The sequence below is a fragment of the Amblyraja radiata genome, chromosome 7 (assembly GCF_010909765.2).
Source record: "Amblyraja radiata isolate CabotCenter1 chromosome 7, sAmbRad1.1.pri, whole genome shotgun sequence".
In the NCBI taxonomy this organism is placed as follows: Eukaryota; Metazoa; Chordata; class Chondrichthyes; order Rajiformes; family Rajidae; genus Amblyraja; species Amblyraja radiata.
Genome location: NC_045962.1, coordinates 60,941,512 through 60,959,319, shown reverse-complemented (window position 1 = coordinate 60,959,319; position 17,808 = coordinate 60,941,512). Strand labels below are relative to the sequence as shown.

General features: G+C 44.3%; 1 protein-coding gene across 2 annotated transcripts in view; it reads right to left on the bottom strand.

Annotated features, from left to right (window-relative positions):
* Positions 1-9,273, bottom strand: part of acmsd (aminocarboxymuconate semialdehyde decarboxylase) — a 34,349-nt gene extending 25,076 nt beyond the window's left edge. For both annotated transcript variants that reach the window (XM_033024657.1, XM_033024659.1), the window contains exons 1-3: positions 9,103-9,273; positions 4,233-4,277; positions 2,150-2,246 (exon numbers count right to left, since the gene is read on the bottom strand). In XM_033024657.1, coding sequence (XP_032880548.1) covers positions 2,150-2,246; positions 4,233-4,277; positions 9,103-9,159 — 199 coding nt within the window. In that variant the 5' untranslated portion in view covers positions 9,160-9,273. The remainder of the gene's footprint in view (positions 1-2,149; positions 2,247-4,232; positions 4,278-9,102) is intronic.
* Between the last annotated feature and the right edge of the window lie 8,535 nt (positions 9,274-17,808).

The following is a 17,808-nucleotide window of genomic DNA, read 5'->3' as shown; positions in this document are numbered from 1 at the left end:
CGGTCTCTGGTTAGAGACCGCCTTCGGGAGCTCCGAGCCGCAGGAGCTTCAACCGCCCCGACGCAGGAGCTTCAACCGCTCCGACACGGGGCTTCAACCGCCGGCTGCGGGAGCGTCGATCGCCCCTACGGATGGTTCGACTGCTCCGACCGCGGGTGAAAATGAGGGAAGATTAGACTTTATTGCCTTCCATCATAGTGAGGGATGTGGGGAATCCGCTGTGATGGATGTTTATGTTAACTTGGGCTGTTATGCTAACAAGGACCTGTACATCGGGCCATCCATAGCGGCGACTATGGGTGAACAAAGGGGGAAGATTGACTGAACGTTATTGCCTTCCATCACAGTGAAGAATGTTGATTCCACTGTGGTGGTTGTTTATGTTAAATTCTATTATGTATTGTGTTCTTTTTGATTGTATGGCTGCATGGTAACTCAAATTTCACTATAACGTAATTGGTGCATGTGACAATAAATGTGAACTTGAACTAACTTTTATGTAGCTGTGCATCTTGTTGCTTTTTTTTAATATGGCTGTATGGTAATACGAATGTCACTGTACCTTAATTGGTACACGTGACAATAAAAGGCCTTTGAAACGGAACTATGTTTGCATAAATTTTTTTTGGAGTGCCATTTTTTAACTGTACAAAAATAAAATTAAAGTCCGTTTAAGAATACACTGGTATGCTGGGAGCATAAATCAATACTTTACAAGGCTGTAATTGTTATATGGTTATATGGTTATAAGGCAATTTTTAACAATGCAATAACGTTTTTAACATTGTTTAAGTTCACTCGGAAAATGTTATTTTGTTAAATTGTAATTCCTGCAGTGCTGCAATTGAATGACTAGGAATAAGGCTTGCACACTCTAGACAAAAGGTCTTTAGCCTAAAACATGAACTCTATTTATCTTTCCACAGACAGTGATTAACCTGCTGAGTGTTTCGAGCATTTTCTGTTTTTCTGGCAATATATTGCTTCCTTGCCAAAGCTTGGAGTGCTAGGACCATATTCGATCCTAATACTGGGCTTATATTCACTGGAATTTAGAAGAATGAGAGGGGATCTTATAGAAACATATAACAATCTTAAGGGTTTGGACAGGCTAGATGCAGGAAAAATGGTCCCGATGTTGGGGGAGTCCAGAACCAGGGGTCACAGTTTAAGAATAAGGGGTAGGACATTTAGGGCTGAGAAGAGGAAAAACATTTTCACCCAGAGAGTTGTGGATCTGTGGAATTCTCTGCCACTGAAGGCAGTGGAGGCCAATTCATTGGATATATTCAAGAGAGAGTTAGATATAGCTCTCAGGGCTAACAGAATCGAGGGATATGGGGAGAAAGCAGGAACGGGGTACTGATTTTGGATGATCAGGCATTATCACATTGAATGGCTGTGCTGGCTCGAAGGGCCGAATGGCCTACTCCAGCACCTATTTTCTATGTTTCTATGTCAGCCATTGCAGAGCTCACCTTGCTGTCCCCCCCCTCCAACATGTTCATGCACGGATGATTGATTGGGGTGACAATGTAAAAATTTGGAATAGAAGTTGACTAATTTTTCCTTACTTGTCTCAGGATTACAGCTTCAGACAAGATTAACTAATGATCAAAACATTTCAAGGAACCGTCTGAGCTGAACTAACCCCTTATTGATATACAAAAATTAGAAGACGACAAATGTTACGTGAACTTCTATACATGCCGCACATTTGCGATGGCTGGAACATCATGAATAGATCTTCTCTAAACAATGCACCATCCATTTACTACCAGACACCAGTAACACGACACCTATTCTACAACCCGACCATTACATTCCTCTCTAGCCCACCTTCACAATGCACTTGCTAACAGACCAAATTATAAACTTATTCAATGTTTGATAGGTTCAAAAATTGTATTCTAGAGATTCAAAGCAAATCTATATTTTACAGTAGGAACAGGCTGGTAAGACTATAAATTTGTAGTGGTTATTGAACTGGAAATCTGTCTTTCATAGTATGTCACTTCACAGTCATCCCCAATTCATCAGCCTTTCAAATATTTTTCATAATAAATACCAGCACGGCATGATGGTTCCACCTCTAATTGTCATCCAGATTGACACATGGTGAAACGGCCAGAAAATGAGACCTACTTACCTGACTGATCCATATCTTGAATTCGTACTTGTGGATCCCAGCAGTTTTCTTGTATGACTCTGAAGACGTTACCATCTTTCATCATTTTTGCTTCTCCCTTTTTGTAAACAGCACATTTTAATGTAAGAGTCTGTATTGTTATATTGTGATGGCATGTTGAATTTAGGCAATTAGTAGTCGAGCTATTGTGACTTAGAAATCCTGAGCACTCAAAAGGGTACAATGGATGGGTATTCTTGCTGGGTGCCAGCGACTGTTGTCTCCCCTTTCCAAACTTCAATCATTCCCAGAGGAGATTTGAAAATCTTTTGTTGTGATTGGTTAAGAGATGTCGTTGAAGCATTTTGATCCTATTCTGTGTTCATGTGGAGTCTTTTGACATCTCATGGACATTTGATACATTACGATATGATAGTCTTTATTTATCTCAGGATGAAAATTGGTCTGCCAATAGTCATACAACACAACAAGATAGATGAAACATGAAATTAAAGTGACGAGTGGAAAGTCCAGAATTGGGGATGTGCAAATATTGGGGGGGGGGGGGGAGTGGAGGGGGGGGGGGGGGGAGTCAGTCTACCCCACGTTAGAAAGGGAAGGAGTTGTAAAGTTTGATAGCCACATGGAAAAAGGATATCCTTCGTAGTTCTGTGCTGCATCTTGATGGAGCCAGTCTGTTGCCAAAGGTGCTCCTCAGGTTGACCAGTGTGTCATGGAGGGGGTGACCTGTAATTGTCCAATATGCTCTGTAGTTTGAGGAGAACCCTCCCCTCCAAGACCATCTCCAGTGAATCCAACTCCATCCCCAGGACAGAGCCAGCCTTCCTGGTGAGCCCGTTAATTCTGTTGGCGTCCGCGGCCTTTGCCCTGCTGCCCCAGCACATGACTGCGAAGAAGACGGCACTGGCCACCAGCAATTGACAGAACATCTGCAGCATCTTACTGCAGACATTGAAAGAGCGGAGCCTCCTCAGAGAGTACAGACGGCTCTGTCCCTTCTCATACTGAGTGCCTCAGCATTCCTGGACCAGTCCAGTTTACTGGCCAGGTAAATTCCAAGGCACTTGTACTCCTTGGTAAACTGCACATCCACACCCTTGATGGAGACAGGGGATAGGGGTGTATCAGTGATTCTGGCCAGAACGTGACAATAATAAATCTAAACCTAAATCCAATTTCCAGTGTGATGCAAAATTACCTGAAAAGGGTAGTTACTGTGTTTCTCTCCAGAAGAAAAAAAAACTGCAAGACTCTTTTTCTTTCAGGTTTATGCAATTAAATGTTTATGTATGTGTACCTGACTGTCTTAGAAACATAGAAACATAGAAAATAGGTGCAGGAGTAGGCCATGCGGCCCTTCGAGCCTGCACCGCCATTCAATATGATCATGGCCGATCATCCAACTCAGTATCCTGTACCTGCCTTCTCTCCATACCCCCTGATCCCTTTAGCCACAAGGGCCACATCTAATTCCCTCTTAAATATAGCCAATGAACTGGCCTCAACTACCTCCTGTGGCAGAGATTCACCACTCTCTGTGTGAAAAATGTTTTTCTCATCTCGGTCCTAAAAGATTTCACCCTTATCCTTAAACTGTGACCCCTTGTTCTGGACTTCCCCAACATCGGGAACAATCTTCCTGCATTTAGCCTGTCCAACCCCTTAAGAATTTTGTAAGTTTCTATAAGATCCCCCCTCAATCTTCTAAATTCTAGCGAATACAAGCCGAGTCTATCCTGTCCTATGGATATTCAAAATGTACATTGTACCAATGTCTTTTTTGGCTTAATCTCCAATCTGGGCTGGTGATGAAACTGTATGAATGAGATTGCAGAGGGATCTGTAGACAAGATTCTAACGGGACTTCTTGCAAAAAACAGATGATTGCCTTTGGACAGCAGGATCAAGAAGAGCAACAGAGTAAATAACAAAAGAAAACACAATTAAACAAGAAAACACAACCAAAAATACTTCCAATACAATCAAGGAGATTAAAAAAATGGAGCAAAGCTGCAATTTTATATCTCATATCAGAATTCCTGCAATCAATCATCCATCACTCTTAGAATTAGAATAACTATACCTTGCAGTGATGGTGAAGTTGGATCCAACCTTCATATCCATATCTCTGGCAAAAGAGAAAGTCTGGTTACATACAGATAGAAATCACTTTTAATTATATGGTTTCATTAAAATTTCATAATGCCCCAAAATGCTCTAAATTCACTGATTGTTATTGAACTGTAATTGCTGCTTTGTTTGGAAACATTAGAATTATCGTCTCAACAGGAATCTTGCTTCAATATTAAAAGAGGTCTTGCATTACCCCAAAATCTTTAACCAAGCTGCATCTGTGAGCCTATGACCTGGGAAGCCTGCAGAAGATCAGGATACTTCATTGGACAATGCGAGGACAGACATGCCCATTTGGGTGCACTAGAACCTCCGGGTATGTTAAGCTTAATACTTAGGGTGTGTCAGGTACAGTATTAGAGCAAAGAAAATGAAACATCATTGATGTGAAATTATAGTCATCTCCAAGTATTGAGTGCAATAGGAAAGACACAAAATGCTCAATGGGTCAGGTAGCATCCTTGGAGAACATGGATAGGCGATGTTTCAGGTCTGGACTTTGCTTCAGACTGTGGGGACATCATGTACAATATAGTGGTAAGGTCACATTTGGATTACTGTGTGCTGTTCTGGTTATCCTGTTCTAGAACAAACTTCATTCAACTAAAATGGGTGGCAAAAGGATTTACCAGGATGTTACTGGGTCTGGATTGTTTCAGTTGTTAAGGCAGGCTGGATAAACGAGGACCCTTTTCTTCCTTTAAAGCCTATGAGTCTGTGGGGTGTCCTTATAAAAGTAGATACAATCATGTGGGGAATACATAAGGCCCAGTATCCTTTTCCCAAGGTAGGGCTGCCTAAAACCAGAGGGCATAGGTTTTAAGATGAGTGGGGATTTAAAAAAGACTCAAGAGGCAGGGTTATATTTTTTTATGGAGAGGGTGGTATGTATTTCAAAGTCAAAAAGTCAAAGTCAAAGTCAAATTTATTTGTCACATGCACCAACGAAGGTGCAGTGAAATGAATTTGCCATGCAGCGATACACTTGAAAAAACCCACACAATACACAATAGAATTTAACATAAGCATCCACCACAGCATTCTTCACTGTGGTGGAAGGCAACAAAGTTCAGTCAGTCCTCCTCCTTTGTTCATCTGTGGTTGCGGCCATGAAGCCTCCGTTGTCGCCGCTACAGCCGTCAGATGTACAGGCCCTCTCGTCGGGTTGATCTAAACTCCGACGTCGGGACGGTCGAATACACTCCGCAGTTTGGAGTGCCAGAATCGGCACTTTCCTACCGGAGACCACGGCTTCAGGATGTTATAGGCCGTAGGTCGGCGGTCAGAGCTCTTCTCTGGCGAACCCCGGCAAGGGATCCCAGGCTCTGGATGGTAAGTCCACGCCATGCCCGCAGCTAGAAGCTTCCCTAACCACAGCCCCATGATGCCAAAGTCACCAAGCCAGCGATCGGAACACTCCTCTCTGGCGACCCCCGGCTGGCTCGCCCCCGCTCTGCGATGGAAAAGTTCACGCTGCACCCGCTGCTGAAGAGATTAGAAAATGTTTCCCCCAAACCCCCCGCCCCCCCAGATAAAACAAGCTAAAGAACACTAAAAACATACATTTAACACATACTATTAAAACTCAAAAGAAGGACAGACAGAGTGTTGGCGAGGCAGTCATTGCTGGTGCCACTTCTGTGACTCTGTGACAATGACTCTTGATTTAACTTGATCTCTTTCACCATTGACAAAATAGGGTCAGTTTGAAGAAGGTGAGTCAAATATATCCAAGTCATTAAACCTATGGCATTTCCATCCCTTTGAAATCACAGTGCAGAAATCAAGCTGTGGATGGGACTTTTGCAAGTGAATGGCTAGTTAACAAACCAAATTCATGGCCTGACTGCGCTAATAAAGCCCTTTTGTTAAAATCAATTGGCCCTCCCCACCTCCAGCTTTGCTAGAATTTCACTGCTCCTCTCAACTCTCATTCTCTTTCTTGAAATAAAACAAAAGTGCTCAACTTAATTTATTTTGCCACAGAAGCTTTCTGCTTCTGAATTTTCAGCATTTCCTACTTGGGAGAATGCTGATATTTTTCAATGAATGTCATGCTTTGCATTTTAACATGAAATTTAACATTCTTGCAATTCTTCCCTGCCAACTTATAGTGTGCCTTTAAGATAAAATGCAAGGTATTAAAGCTGTGGAGCAAAATGGATAAACCAGTTAAACAATAGGATTATGAATTCTTAATTTATATATAATAAGTTAAAATATAAACAGTAATATTTTCCGGTGATCAGTGTTTACACAACTGTTTTTTTAATATATTATCCAAGTGTTTCTTTTATCTATCTGCAATGCACCAAAACTCATGGGCTGGATATAGGAAGTGGCCAGCCAGTTTCCTGTCAAGTTTGTGTGATGGAAAAAAATTACGCCCGTATCTAAAACTGGGATGTGCTTCCTTCCCTTATTTTTGGGTGGTGCCGTGACTGAACTACCATTATAATATCCTCCATTTACACCAATAAGAGAGATGACCAGAGAACTTAAGTGTGATGTCAAAAGGTTAATATTCCTGTTCTGAGAAAATTGAAAATGTGAAGATATTCTGTGATAATGAAACTTTTATCCAAATGATGTTCAGTAAAATTAATGATTTTTGTTTTCCTCTTGTGGATAGTTAAGTGAAAAAATTGTAATGTCCTGCAGCAGTGGCATTCTTATGTCATCATTATTTTGCATTGAAGTGTGCTAATAGCAGGCATCGTTGATAATGTGAACAACAGCAGAGCTAGTTAGCAAAAATGCACATCGGCAGACTTTGTAATCTAATTCTTGAAAGTAGCTTTTGATCTCATACAAATATCGAGTGCCTATTTTGTTAAGTTCTTTATCTCCAATGAATTAATACCTTAATGCTATGTTTGCTGTCTTTGAGGGAAAACTAAAAGTGTGAGGTAGGATCTGAATGCAATCCTTTATTGATCACACAGATGTGACTGTGTACTTTTGCTTTGATTTGTTATCTTTAAATTTGTTCTTCTATCACTTTGTTCCAACTGCAGTGTTTTTCGGAAGTGAACATTCCGGAAGTGGCGGCGCTGTGATACAGCTGCAGCTCGCCTGCAGTCTGTCTGTTTTTACTTTTTGTGTTGTTTTTTTTGTCTAGTTTAGTAATTTTTTTGGTTATTAGGTGGTGTTATGTGTGTGGGGGGAGGGTGTAACAGAGCTTTCTGTCTCTCCCTTCGGGGGAATGCGACTTTTTGTCGTATCCCCCTTCTCTTCCCCCGTCTGCGCTGAGGCCTAATGGCGGAGCTGGCGGCCTCCAACCTGCGACCGACCTCGAGGGTCCGGAGGTAGAGCCAGCCAGGACTCACCAACGCGAGGCTGGCCGTCTTCGAGCTGTGGCGACGTCCGGGTAGCGGCACGACTCGGCGCTCCGGTGGGGGCGGACGGCGCGGAGCTGAGACACTGCCGTGTGGGCGGACCGGCTCCCGGCTGGAAGGTGCTCTCGTGGGGGTAGCCCGGTGCGGGGCTGAGACGCTGCCTTGTGGGTGGCCTGGTGCGGGGCGGAGACGGTGCTACGGCGGCTGAGGCGGCGTTCTGGCGGCGGCGACCTGGATCCGGGGCTCGGCCGCGGGCCAGTGGAGGACAATGTCGGGAGCTCGCAGGTCACAGGCTGGTGCCTGTTTTCCGGAGCACCCGTTGCAACAGCTGCGGGTAGCTTCGACCACCCCCGGGCCGCGGAGCTTGAACCGCGGGACTGATGCCATCGCCCGGTGGGGTATCGCCTCGGCGCAGAGGGAGAAGAGGAGGGAAGAGACAGTAACTCTAAGACTTTTGCCTCCATCACAGTGAGGAGGTGTTTGGTGAACTCACTGTGGTGGATGTTAATTTGTGTTTATTGTGTTTTGTTATTATTACATGTATGGCTGCAGGCAACAGCATTTCGTTCAGACCGAAAGGTCTGAATGACAAATAAAGGATTCAATTCAATTAAAGTAATTGCTGCTTTGACACTATTGGTGTGCACTCTCTACAAACATTCCCTTTGTTCCTTCCACTTTGCAATTTAAACAAGCCTTTCTTTTCACTTTGACATTAATGAGAAAGGTCCTTGACATAAGTGTTGATTATGTTCCTTTCTCCACTCATGCTGCCGGTTCAACTGAATGCTTCAGCATTCTCTGTTTTTGTGTTTGAAGTTATTCATTGCTATCAACATGATGTTTCAGGAGCTTTCAACATGAGTGCATTTCAGCCTTCCTCGACAGTTGTTTTCCACTCTCTCGTGGATTCAACATTATTCTAAATTTCACGAGCAATAATAAATGTACCTTTTCTCAGATAACGTGGAAATGTGACTGCATCACAGTATTTTCATGTTTCAGTACTGCAGCATAGAAACCGATGAGAGCACAAGTAAACTTTCACTAACTGCAAATCAATGATTAAAGTGCAAAGTACAATTTAGAAACAGAAACAACATATGCATTTACAACCAAAAGGACAAGGAAGCAAAGATAGAATTTGATAAGAACATTTTAAAACTGGTTACTTGTCTGTGGCACATTCAACTCATGTCAACACTTTAGAATTCTGTTTTATAGTCTCACTGTTATTGGCTTTGAACAAATCTTTATTATTTTGGATGATTTCTTTAAACCTAGAATGGCCTTTTCCATTCTTGCCTATGCTTTATCACCAGTTATTTCAAGTCTGCTAAGTGTTTAACTTCATATTAGGTTTCATTGAGGTACTTGTTATTGTTTTATTTTCTTTACGCATTTATACATCTGTTCCTTCAGGAATTTATTTGCCTGGTTGTTCAATGTTTAAAACAGAAAACAATACAGCTCGAGTGTTACCTGCTTCAGATTTGGCCATTCCTTAGGCAAGATGTGACTGTGTAAGTCTATCTTCATTCCTGTACAGCAAGCAATTCGACTTCAAAATTCGACACTGTGACAAGATCTCCTGATGCAGGCCAATAGCTCACTCTTTTTAATCTTACCTTCATTTGAGGGGTATAGCTGTGCACCAGCCAATCACAGCTCATAATATTTAATTAAACTGGTAAATAATCATTACAGTACAAAGTACAGAATAGAGGGAGTTGCAATTTATGTGTTCATCACCAACAGATAAACATGAAGAATATTTTAATTATGATAAGGATTTATTGGTTAAACAACATGTAAACTGGTTGTTTTCAACCTCAAACATTAAGGTGCAATATTAACACAAATTATAGAAACATTTTATATGGTTGTGCTTCAGTTATTAAATGTTAGAATTAAGAGTAATAAAAGAAAACCAATGATCTAGATCATTTTCAAAGATGTAGAATGAAGTATAAGCATGAGTATTTTATGCAGAGAAACAGTAATAGAGACCTAACATGTTCTTAGTGGATTGTGAACTAAATATTCACATATTTAAAAATATGTTTATCTATCTATCTATATCTATACATAGCTAAAATTCTGATCTTGTTATCTTCCGGTTTGTGCGGTCTTTCTATTTGCGCAAAAGCAGTTTGCGATAGCGCTACGATTTTTCACCAGTTCACTCACCGTTCTCCTACGCTGCGATTGCACCAAGTTTCGTTCTGATCGGTTGAATTTTGTAAAAGTTAGTGAGGGTTAAAAAAATCTTAAAAACCGCGCGTGCGCAGATCGATCTCTTCTCTTGCCATTCAGCGCCGTGCGGATTAGTCTCTTCCCCTGTCACTCACCATGACCAGAGCCGGATTTACGTATCAGCTAGACAAGCTTAAGCTTAGGGCCTCGAGATCTAGGGGGGCCTCTGCTCGCTCCACCAAGGTGTATAAAACTTTTGAGATAGTGGCGTTGTTACAAAACCTACCATCAGTGGCGCTGTGCGATAGTGGCATTGTTATAAAACCCACCATCGGTGGCACTGTGCTTGCGATTGTGGGGGGGCGGGGGGGGGGAGGGATTAAAATGCAGGTGAGGTATATATTCGTTGTGGAGAGGAATTTGCTCCAAAGATCCTTGGATCATTGGAAGTGCAGGACAAAGCAAAAGGTATGTTGTTTATTTACCCCTTTTCCCCCGCCGAACCTCGCCGCCGCACCTGGGGGCCTACCCACCTCACCACCGCACTGGGGGCCTACCCAATTCGCCGCCGCACCTGGCCGACCCACCTCACCGCCGCACTGGGGGCCGACCCACCTTGCTGCCGCACCAGACCCATCAAACCTCGCCATCCCACCGACCAACGGGACCTCCCACGCTTTGCACGTCGACCGTCACCTTACCTGCAGCCTGGATTCAGCACCGGGCCTGAAGTTTCCACAAAAGATACTAGAGGAGGCCCTCTTGTATCTTTGGTTTCCACGCTGCAGATTCCCACTCCCCCGGGTTTGACTGCGCTGGGTCCTAATGCTAGTCCCCCCAACTCTGGTAACCTCTGTGGCTGTTCCACTGGGTCTTCCCCATTCCCCTCAAACCATGTGACCTCAGCTCATCCCCACCCACACTACAGTCCTCATACCCCCCTACCCCCTGACCACCCACCACCCCCCCACCAGACATCGCCTTGGCCTCAGTCCACTCACCTGCCTTCCTCCAGCCCCAACCCCCATCCCAGCCCTGTGTTCACCATCCCCCCTCACCTCCCCCCCTCAGATGCCGAACGGTTTGTCCGCAGCAGAGGCCTCACCTTTGTTCCCCTCCATACCCACCTCAATGAGTTCCGCGCCCGCGCGATTTGGAGCCCTTCTTCCGTCGCCTCCGCCTCATACCGTTCTTCCATGGGAAGGAGTCCTCGCCCCCATTGATGATCCCTTTCCCGGTCTCCAACGAACGCCCTCCTCTTGGACCCCCCGTCATGGCCATCTTCTGGCCTTAGACCATTTTATTTTAAACTGCCGGCAGGACATCAACCGCCTCAACAGTATATAACACCATGTAATTCTGTGTTCAGGGAAGTGGAGAGAGGACAGCCAAGTGTCTGTGTTGCTCACTTGGCTGGGGTTTGTTTTCCTTGCCACTTCCATCGGCCGATAATTAGTAAAGTTTTGAATTGGTCTACCAAACTGCTTTGTGAGTTGTTTATTAAGAAGTGAACCTGTTTGTTTAGTTATGTTAGTCTTTTTCAAGCAGATTTGATTCAGGTTTTGCAATATAATTGTCAATAAGGAACAATTCTTTAAGAAATATTTCCCAACTATGGGACTTCCGAATCGGCCACTTCCTACCGGAGACCGCGGCTCCCGAAGTCCACAGGCTGTTCTTGGTGGAGATTCACGCTGGCGGCCCTCGGCAAAGGGATCGCAGGGCTCCACGATGTTGAAATCAGCGTTGCCCGAGGCTGGGAGCTCCGCAAACCACAGCTTCATGATGTTGAAGCAGCAGGCCCAACACTCCAGAGCTTCAAACGGCGATCCAGGTAAGGCATCACCTGCTCCGCGGTGAATCCAATATGTATTTTAAAACCAACTGTTTAATGACAACATACAGTGGGATCTAAAAGTGTCACACTGTCACTGTCGGGTAGTCATGGTCCTCTAGTCGTGGGGGTGGGGGATTGGGAGGGGGGGGGGGGCCTCACAAATGAAATAGCTTAGGGCCTCTCTCCAAATCCGGCCCTGACCATGACGGTCTTCCCCTTTCTGCCCCATCACGCCATCACTGATGGCCGGCGGCGGTTTCCAACCGGGCACAATTTTCAAAGGGACCCGAAGCAGCCCAGCCTCGTGCAGCCCAGCCCCAAGCAGCCCAGTCCCGAGCAGCCCAGCCCCGAGTAGCCCAGCGTCGACCAGCCAGCGTCAGAGACCCTGCCCAGCCCAGAGTCTGAGACCCAGCCGAGCATCGGAGACCCAGCCCAGCCCGGACTCAGAGATGTCTCCAATGTCGCCAATGTCACCAAACGGAAAGCGGAGACTCTGATCCCGGTGGAGAAGAACGACCAGCGACCAGCGCCCGCTGTGAGTCCCCATTACACCGCCAATTCCAGCCACTACCCCTCTGGTCCCCCTCGCTGGCTCCTCACCCGTGATGGCCCTCTCTCCCCCATGGCTCTTCCCCCGTCTTTTCTCCGAGCTCACTCCCCCCCCGCCCACGCACCACTCTCCCCACACAACCCCCCCCCCCTGCCCACACCCCCTTCCCCCACAACTCCCCCAGCCCACACCCCCCCTCTCGCCACAACCCCCCGCTCACACGCACCCCTCCCCTGCCCACTCGCCCTCCCCCCTGCCCACATAACCCCTCCCCCCTCCCAAGAGAGAGTGTTGCCCTGAGGGGAGCCATGGTGGATTTGTGTCTAAGCTGTGTGCAGAAAAACCAAACCAATTTGAATGGTCAAAGTCATCATAAAGATAAATAGTAAATAAATACATTTCACCCCAGGAGCAAGAAATTCAACATAGCAGGCAAACACTGCTGAAAGAATTACACTGTGGGCCGAGGTGCTTTTTCGTTTCATTTCGTGACCCACATCCCATATCTACCTGTATTTATAACATTTTGTGTAAAAATATTTTAGAAATCATATCTGAAATCCGTCAAGAAAAAAACCTGTACATATTTTTAAAATATGGAAAAAACCTCCAATTTTCCAAGAGGTAATTGTCCAATCAAAGCACGTTTGACATTGAGTCAGACGCCTACTGACCAATCACGTGCTCTCTTTCAGGCTAGCTAGGCAGGGAGCATACTGGGGTCATGGTGATGGGAGATTCCGAGGAAGGTTAGTGCAAGAGGTTTTAACTATCAAAACAATAATACAAATACCCTCACATGATTATCGTACATCATATTAAACCATGGCAGTATGATTGAGGATTACTGTGAACTTTCAGCAAATTATCATCGTTTTTGCAAGAGAATGAACTGCAGATTACTGTGCATGCATACGTTTGAAAGAGTTCAACTTTGAATAATACCCAACTGTACTGAAGTAGCAATGTTCTCCAAAAAGGAGACCGGTCCAAGACATGGTTATTATTGTGAGATTGTAGCGCTTTCTTTCGTACATCGCATGTGCAGTTGGGGGTTATGAGTGAGTGGCTAGGGCGAGGGATGGGGTAAAAGGAACGAACGAATAATATTAATATAATATCAAGGGGGAGGTGGGGTTAGTGTGTGTGTGTGTAGGGTGGTTAACCGCGTGTTGAGCGGACTGGACCCAACGGGTGCCACTTGGTCTAGTAAAGAAATAAAAATGCAATGTTTCTGTTTCTAAACTACCCATTCATGACAGTATTCACACCTATGAAATCTAAACCAAAAGATTGGGAAAATAAATGATTATATAAGTCAACTTTCGTTGTTTAGTGTTTCGAATTAAGTGTTACTGAGTTTATAAACTTCCATTAGCTGTTGGGTCTGGAACAAGATGTAAAACTTTTTTTTAATAACTCCATTCTTAACCTTCTGCTGTGCATTTCAGGTTTATGACAATCAAGAAACGTGCCAATCCCATATCAAAGAATAAAATACATTTGGTCTTACTTCAACATCATGCAGAAGAAACTTTCCAACGAGTTGGTGGAGAGTTCCTTTCCACAGCATGTGGAGAGTCTGGTCTGGGTCAGCAAGGCCTGGGCTGCACAAAGTACAAACTTGGCTGGGCCGCCAGGGGTAAAGTTGCGGGGAGGGCAGGAGCGTTGAGAAGGAGGGGGTCGGGGATCATGCCAGTAACTCACTCACTCACCGCTGCAGCGGTGCTCCGGGCGCAGAGCCACCACATTGTGGGCGGGAAGGAAAGTAGCTCGGGTGGCTGCGAGCGGCCGCCGGGATCAGACAGCGACCTGACATAGGTGGAAATCCTGGGGAGGAGTTATTAGGGTGAATGCACAGTCTTTTTTCCCCAAGGTAGGGGAATCAAGAACTAGAGGACGTAAGTTTAAAGTGCGAGGGGAAAGATTTAATGGGAACCTGAAGGGCAACTTTTTCCACACAGGCAGTGGTGGGTATATGGAATAAACTTCCAGTGGGGGTAGTTGAGGCAGTTACAATAACAATATTTCATTAAGTATTGGACAGGCACTTGTATAGGAAGGTTTTAGAAGGATATGGGCCAAATGCAGGTGTGGGATTAGCTTAGATGGAGCATCTTGGTCACCATGGATGAGTTGGGCCAAAGGGCCTGTTTCTACTATGACTATGTCATATGTTTGATCTATGACTATGCTGGTCAGTAATATATAAAAACAAATACTGGTTCCAGAATACACTTCATCCTATCAGAAGGAAAAAAACGAGTTTACCTTGATTATTTGCTTCCTTCCTTTAAGCCATACATGCAGCTGCTGATTCATCAGTTTCATCAGCCTCAATATTTCTCAGCAGATTTTTGTGTCAGAGTTAATCAAATGCATTCTGAAAATCCAGGCATTATTAACATACCTACAGAAGACTTTCCTCTCCATCTCCATCTCCATCTTACCCCTGGCCTTTGTTATTATCTTTACCCAAGTGCCAATCATCCCCTTTCACCTGAATCCACCCATCTCTTGCCAGTTTTGCCCCAACCCTTCTCTTCACCTCTCTTTGCATTTTTTTCTCTCCTCTACTCCATCAATCGGACCAGAAATATTTCTTGTCCATTTCCCTGCACAGATGCTGCCTGGCCTGCTAAATTCCTTTGCCACTTTTTTATTGCTCAGGATTCCAGCATCTGCAACCTCTGTGTCTAAATAAACTCATATCTATGCTAACGGATTGACATCATGTTATCATTGGTTAATACAGCATAGAAGATAGGAATTTGATCTATCAAACTTTGCTACTTATTTGATAAAGCTGTCTGATTGATGGAGGAACAGCACCTCATATTTTGCTTGAACAGTGGTATGAATATTTATTTCTCTATTTTCAAGTAACCCTTGCATTCCCTCTCTCTCCATCCCTCCCCCACCCTGATTGTCCTGCTAGTTTTACTGTTTCCCTCATAATCACCTCCTCCACATCCAACAATGGACCATTGTGGGCCCTTTGGCCATCGGTATCGGATCTAATTTGTCATGTAACTTTTCATACCTCTAGTTTCGCTCTCCCCGACTCTCAGTTTGAAGAAGGGACGACCCAAAACTTCACCTATTCCTTTTCTCCAGAGATGCTGCTTGACCCACTGAGTTACTTCAGCGTTTTGTGTTCATCTTTGGTATAGGAGTCAGCATCTAACCATGAATGGTCAGCATCTAACCATTCTGCTGCTGTTTCTTCATACTCCTGCAAATAATTTCCTTTTTAATGTCTATATAATTCCTTTTGAAAGCTGAAAGCTCTAATCTTTTCTTCCTATACATTCCTGACCGTAACAATTCGTTATGTAAATGTATTTGTGCTACCTTTGTTTTTGCCAATCTCTGTAATTTCTGTTTACATGTGCTTTTGCTTCAGAAAACATTTTCTCCTAAATCACTCTGTAAATGTGCTTCATGATTTGTGCTTGCCTGTCAAATCTTCTCTTGCCCTTTTCTGCTTGATATTAACTCATTTCAACTAGTTTCTCCATCCCGTTTCTATGCAAGTAAATCCCTTTTAAGCCATGCAGGTTGGTTGAAAACAATGCAGTAAAATTCACTGGAAATATCTGAGTTTCTGCAGAGGACTGCCAGCAATTTTTTGTAATTGTCAGCAACTTTTAGACTCCTGCTTGAATGTGTAACTCCAGGCAGAGATCTTTCCCAAGTTCATGAACACAGCATAAACTCATGAATTATCCAGCATTCACATCAGGGACACTCATTTACAGTTCTAGTCCATTTTTCAGTCAGTATCAGTCATTATCACCTGGCCCACAGCCAGCAATGGACCATTGTAGGCTCCACCTTTCCTTGATCATCATTACTTCTTGCGTCTTTCATTCATTTGTTCTTATTCTCTATATCACTGTCTATATATCTCGTTTCCCTGTCCCCTGACTCTCATTCTGAAGAAGCGTCGACCCAAAACGTCACCTATTATTTTTCTCCAGAGATGCTGCCCAATCCGCTGAGTTACTCTAGCTTTTGTGTCTATCTTAAGCCTGAAATCGCCGTTAAACAGAGTGTGGCAAGAAATAACTGTGCACTACATTTCTTATTTAGAAACATAGAAACATAGAAAATAGGTGCAGGAGGAGGCCATTTGGCCCTTCGAGCCAGCACCGCCATTCATTGTGATCATGGCTGATCGTCCCCAATCAATAACCTGTGCCTTTTTCTCCCCATATCCCTTGATTCCACTAGCCCCTAGAGCTCTATCTAACTCTCTCTTAAATCCATCCAGTGATTTGGCCTCCACTGCCCTCTGTGGCAGGGAATTCCACAAATTCACACCTCTGTGGGTGAAAAGTTTTTTCTCACCTCAGTCTTAAATGGCCTTCCCTTTATTCTAAGACTGTGACCCCTGGTTCTGAACACGCCCAACATTGGGAACATTTTCCCTGCAACTAGCTTGTCCAGTCCTTTTATAATTTTATATGGTCCTATAAGATATCCCCTCATCCTTCTAAACTCCAGTGAATACAAGCCTAGTCTTTTCAATCTTTCCTCATATGACAGTCCCGCCATCCCAGGGATCAATCTCGTGAACCTACGCTGCACTGCCTCAATCACAAGGATGTCCTTCCTCAAATTAGGAGACCAAAACTGTACACAATACTCCAGATGTGGTCTTACCAGAGCCCTATACAACTGCAGAAGAACCTCACTAGTCCTATACTGAAATCCTCTTGTTTTCAAGGCCAACATTCCATTAGTTTTCCTCACTGCTTGCTGTACCTGCACGACAACTTTCAGTGACCAGTGTACAAGGACACCCAGGTCTCGTCGTACCTCCCCCTTACCTAACCTAACCCCATTGAGGTAATAATCTGCCCCCTTGTTTTTGCCACCTAAGTGGATGACCTCACATTTATCTATATTATACTGCAACTGCCACGCATCTGCCCACTCACTCAACCTGTCCAGGTCACCCTGCAACCTCCTAACATCCTCTTCGCAGTTCACACTGCCACCCAGCTTTGTGTCATCCGCAAACTTGCTAGTGTTGCTCCTAATTCCCTTTTCCAAATCATTAATATATATGGTAAACAGTTGCGGCCCTAACACCGAGCCTTGCGGCATTCCATTTGCCTCTGCCTCTGAAAAGGACCCGTTCACTCCTACTCTTTGCTTCCTCTCTGCCAACCAATTTTCTATCCACGTCAACACCCTACCCCCAATACCACGTGCTCTAATTTTAGTCACCAGTCTCCCGTGCGGGATCTTATCAAAGGCTTTCTGAAAGTCTAGATACACTACATCCACTGGCTCCTCTTTATCTATTTTACTTGTCACATCCTCAAAATATTCCAGAAGATTAGTCAAGCATGATTTCCCTTTCATAAATCCATGTTGACTTGGACTAATCCTTTTACTGCTATCTAAATGCTCCATTATTACCTCTTTAATAATTGACTCCAGCATCTTTCCTACCACTGAAGTCAGGCTAACTGGTCTGTAATTCCCCGTTTTCTCTCTCGCTCCATTCTTGAAAAGTGGGATGACATTAGCTATCCTCCAGTCCACAGGAACTGATCCTGAATTTATTGAACATTGGAAAATGATCACCAAT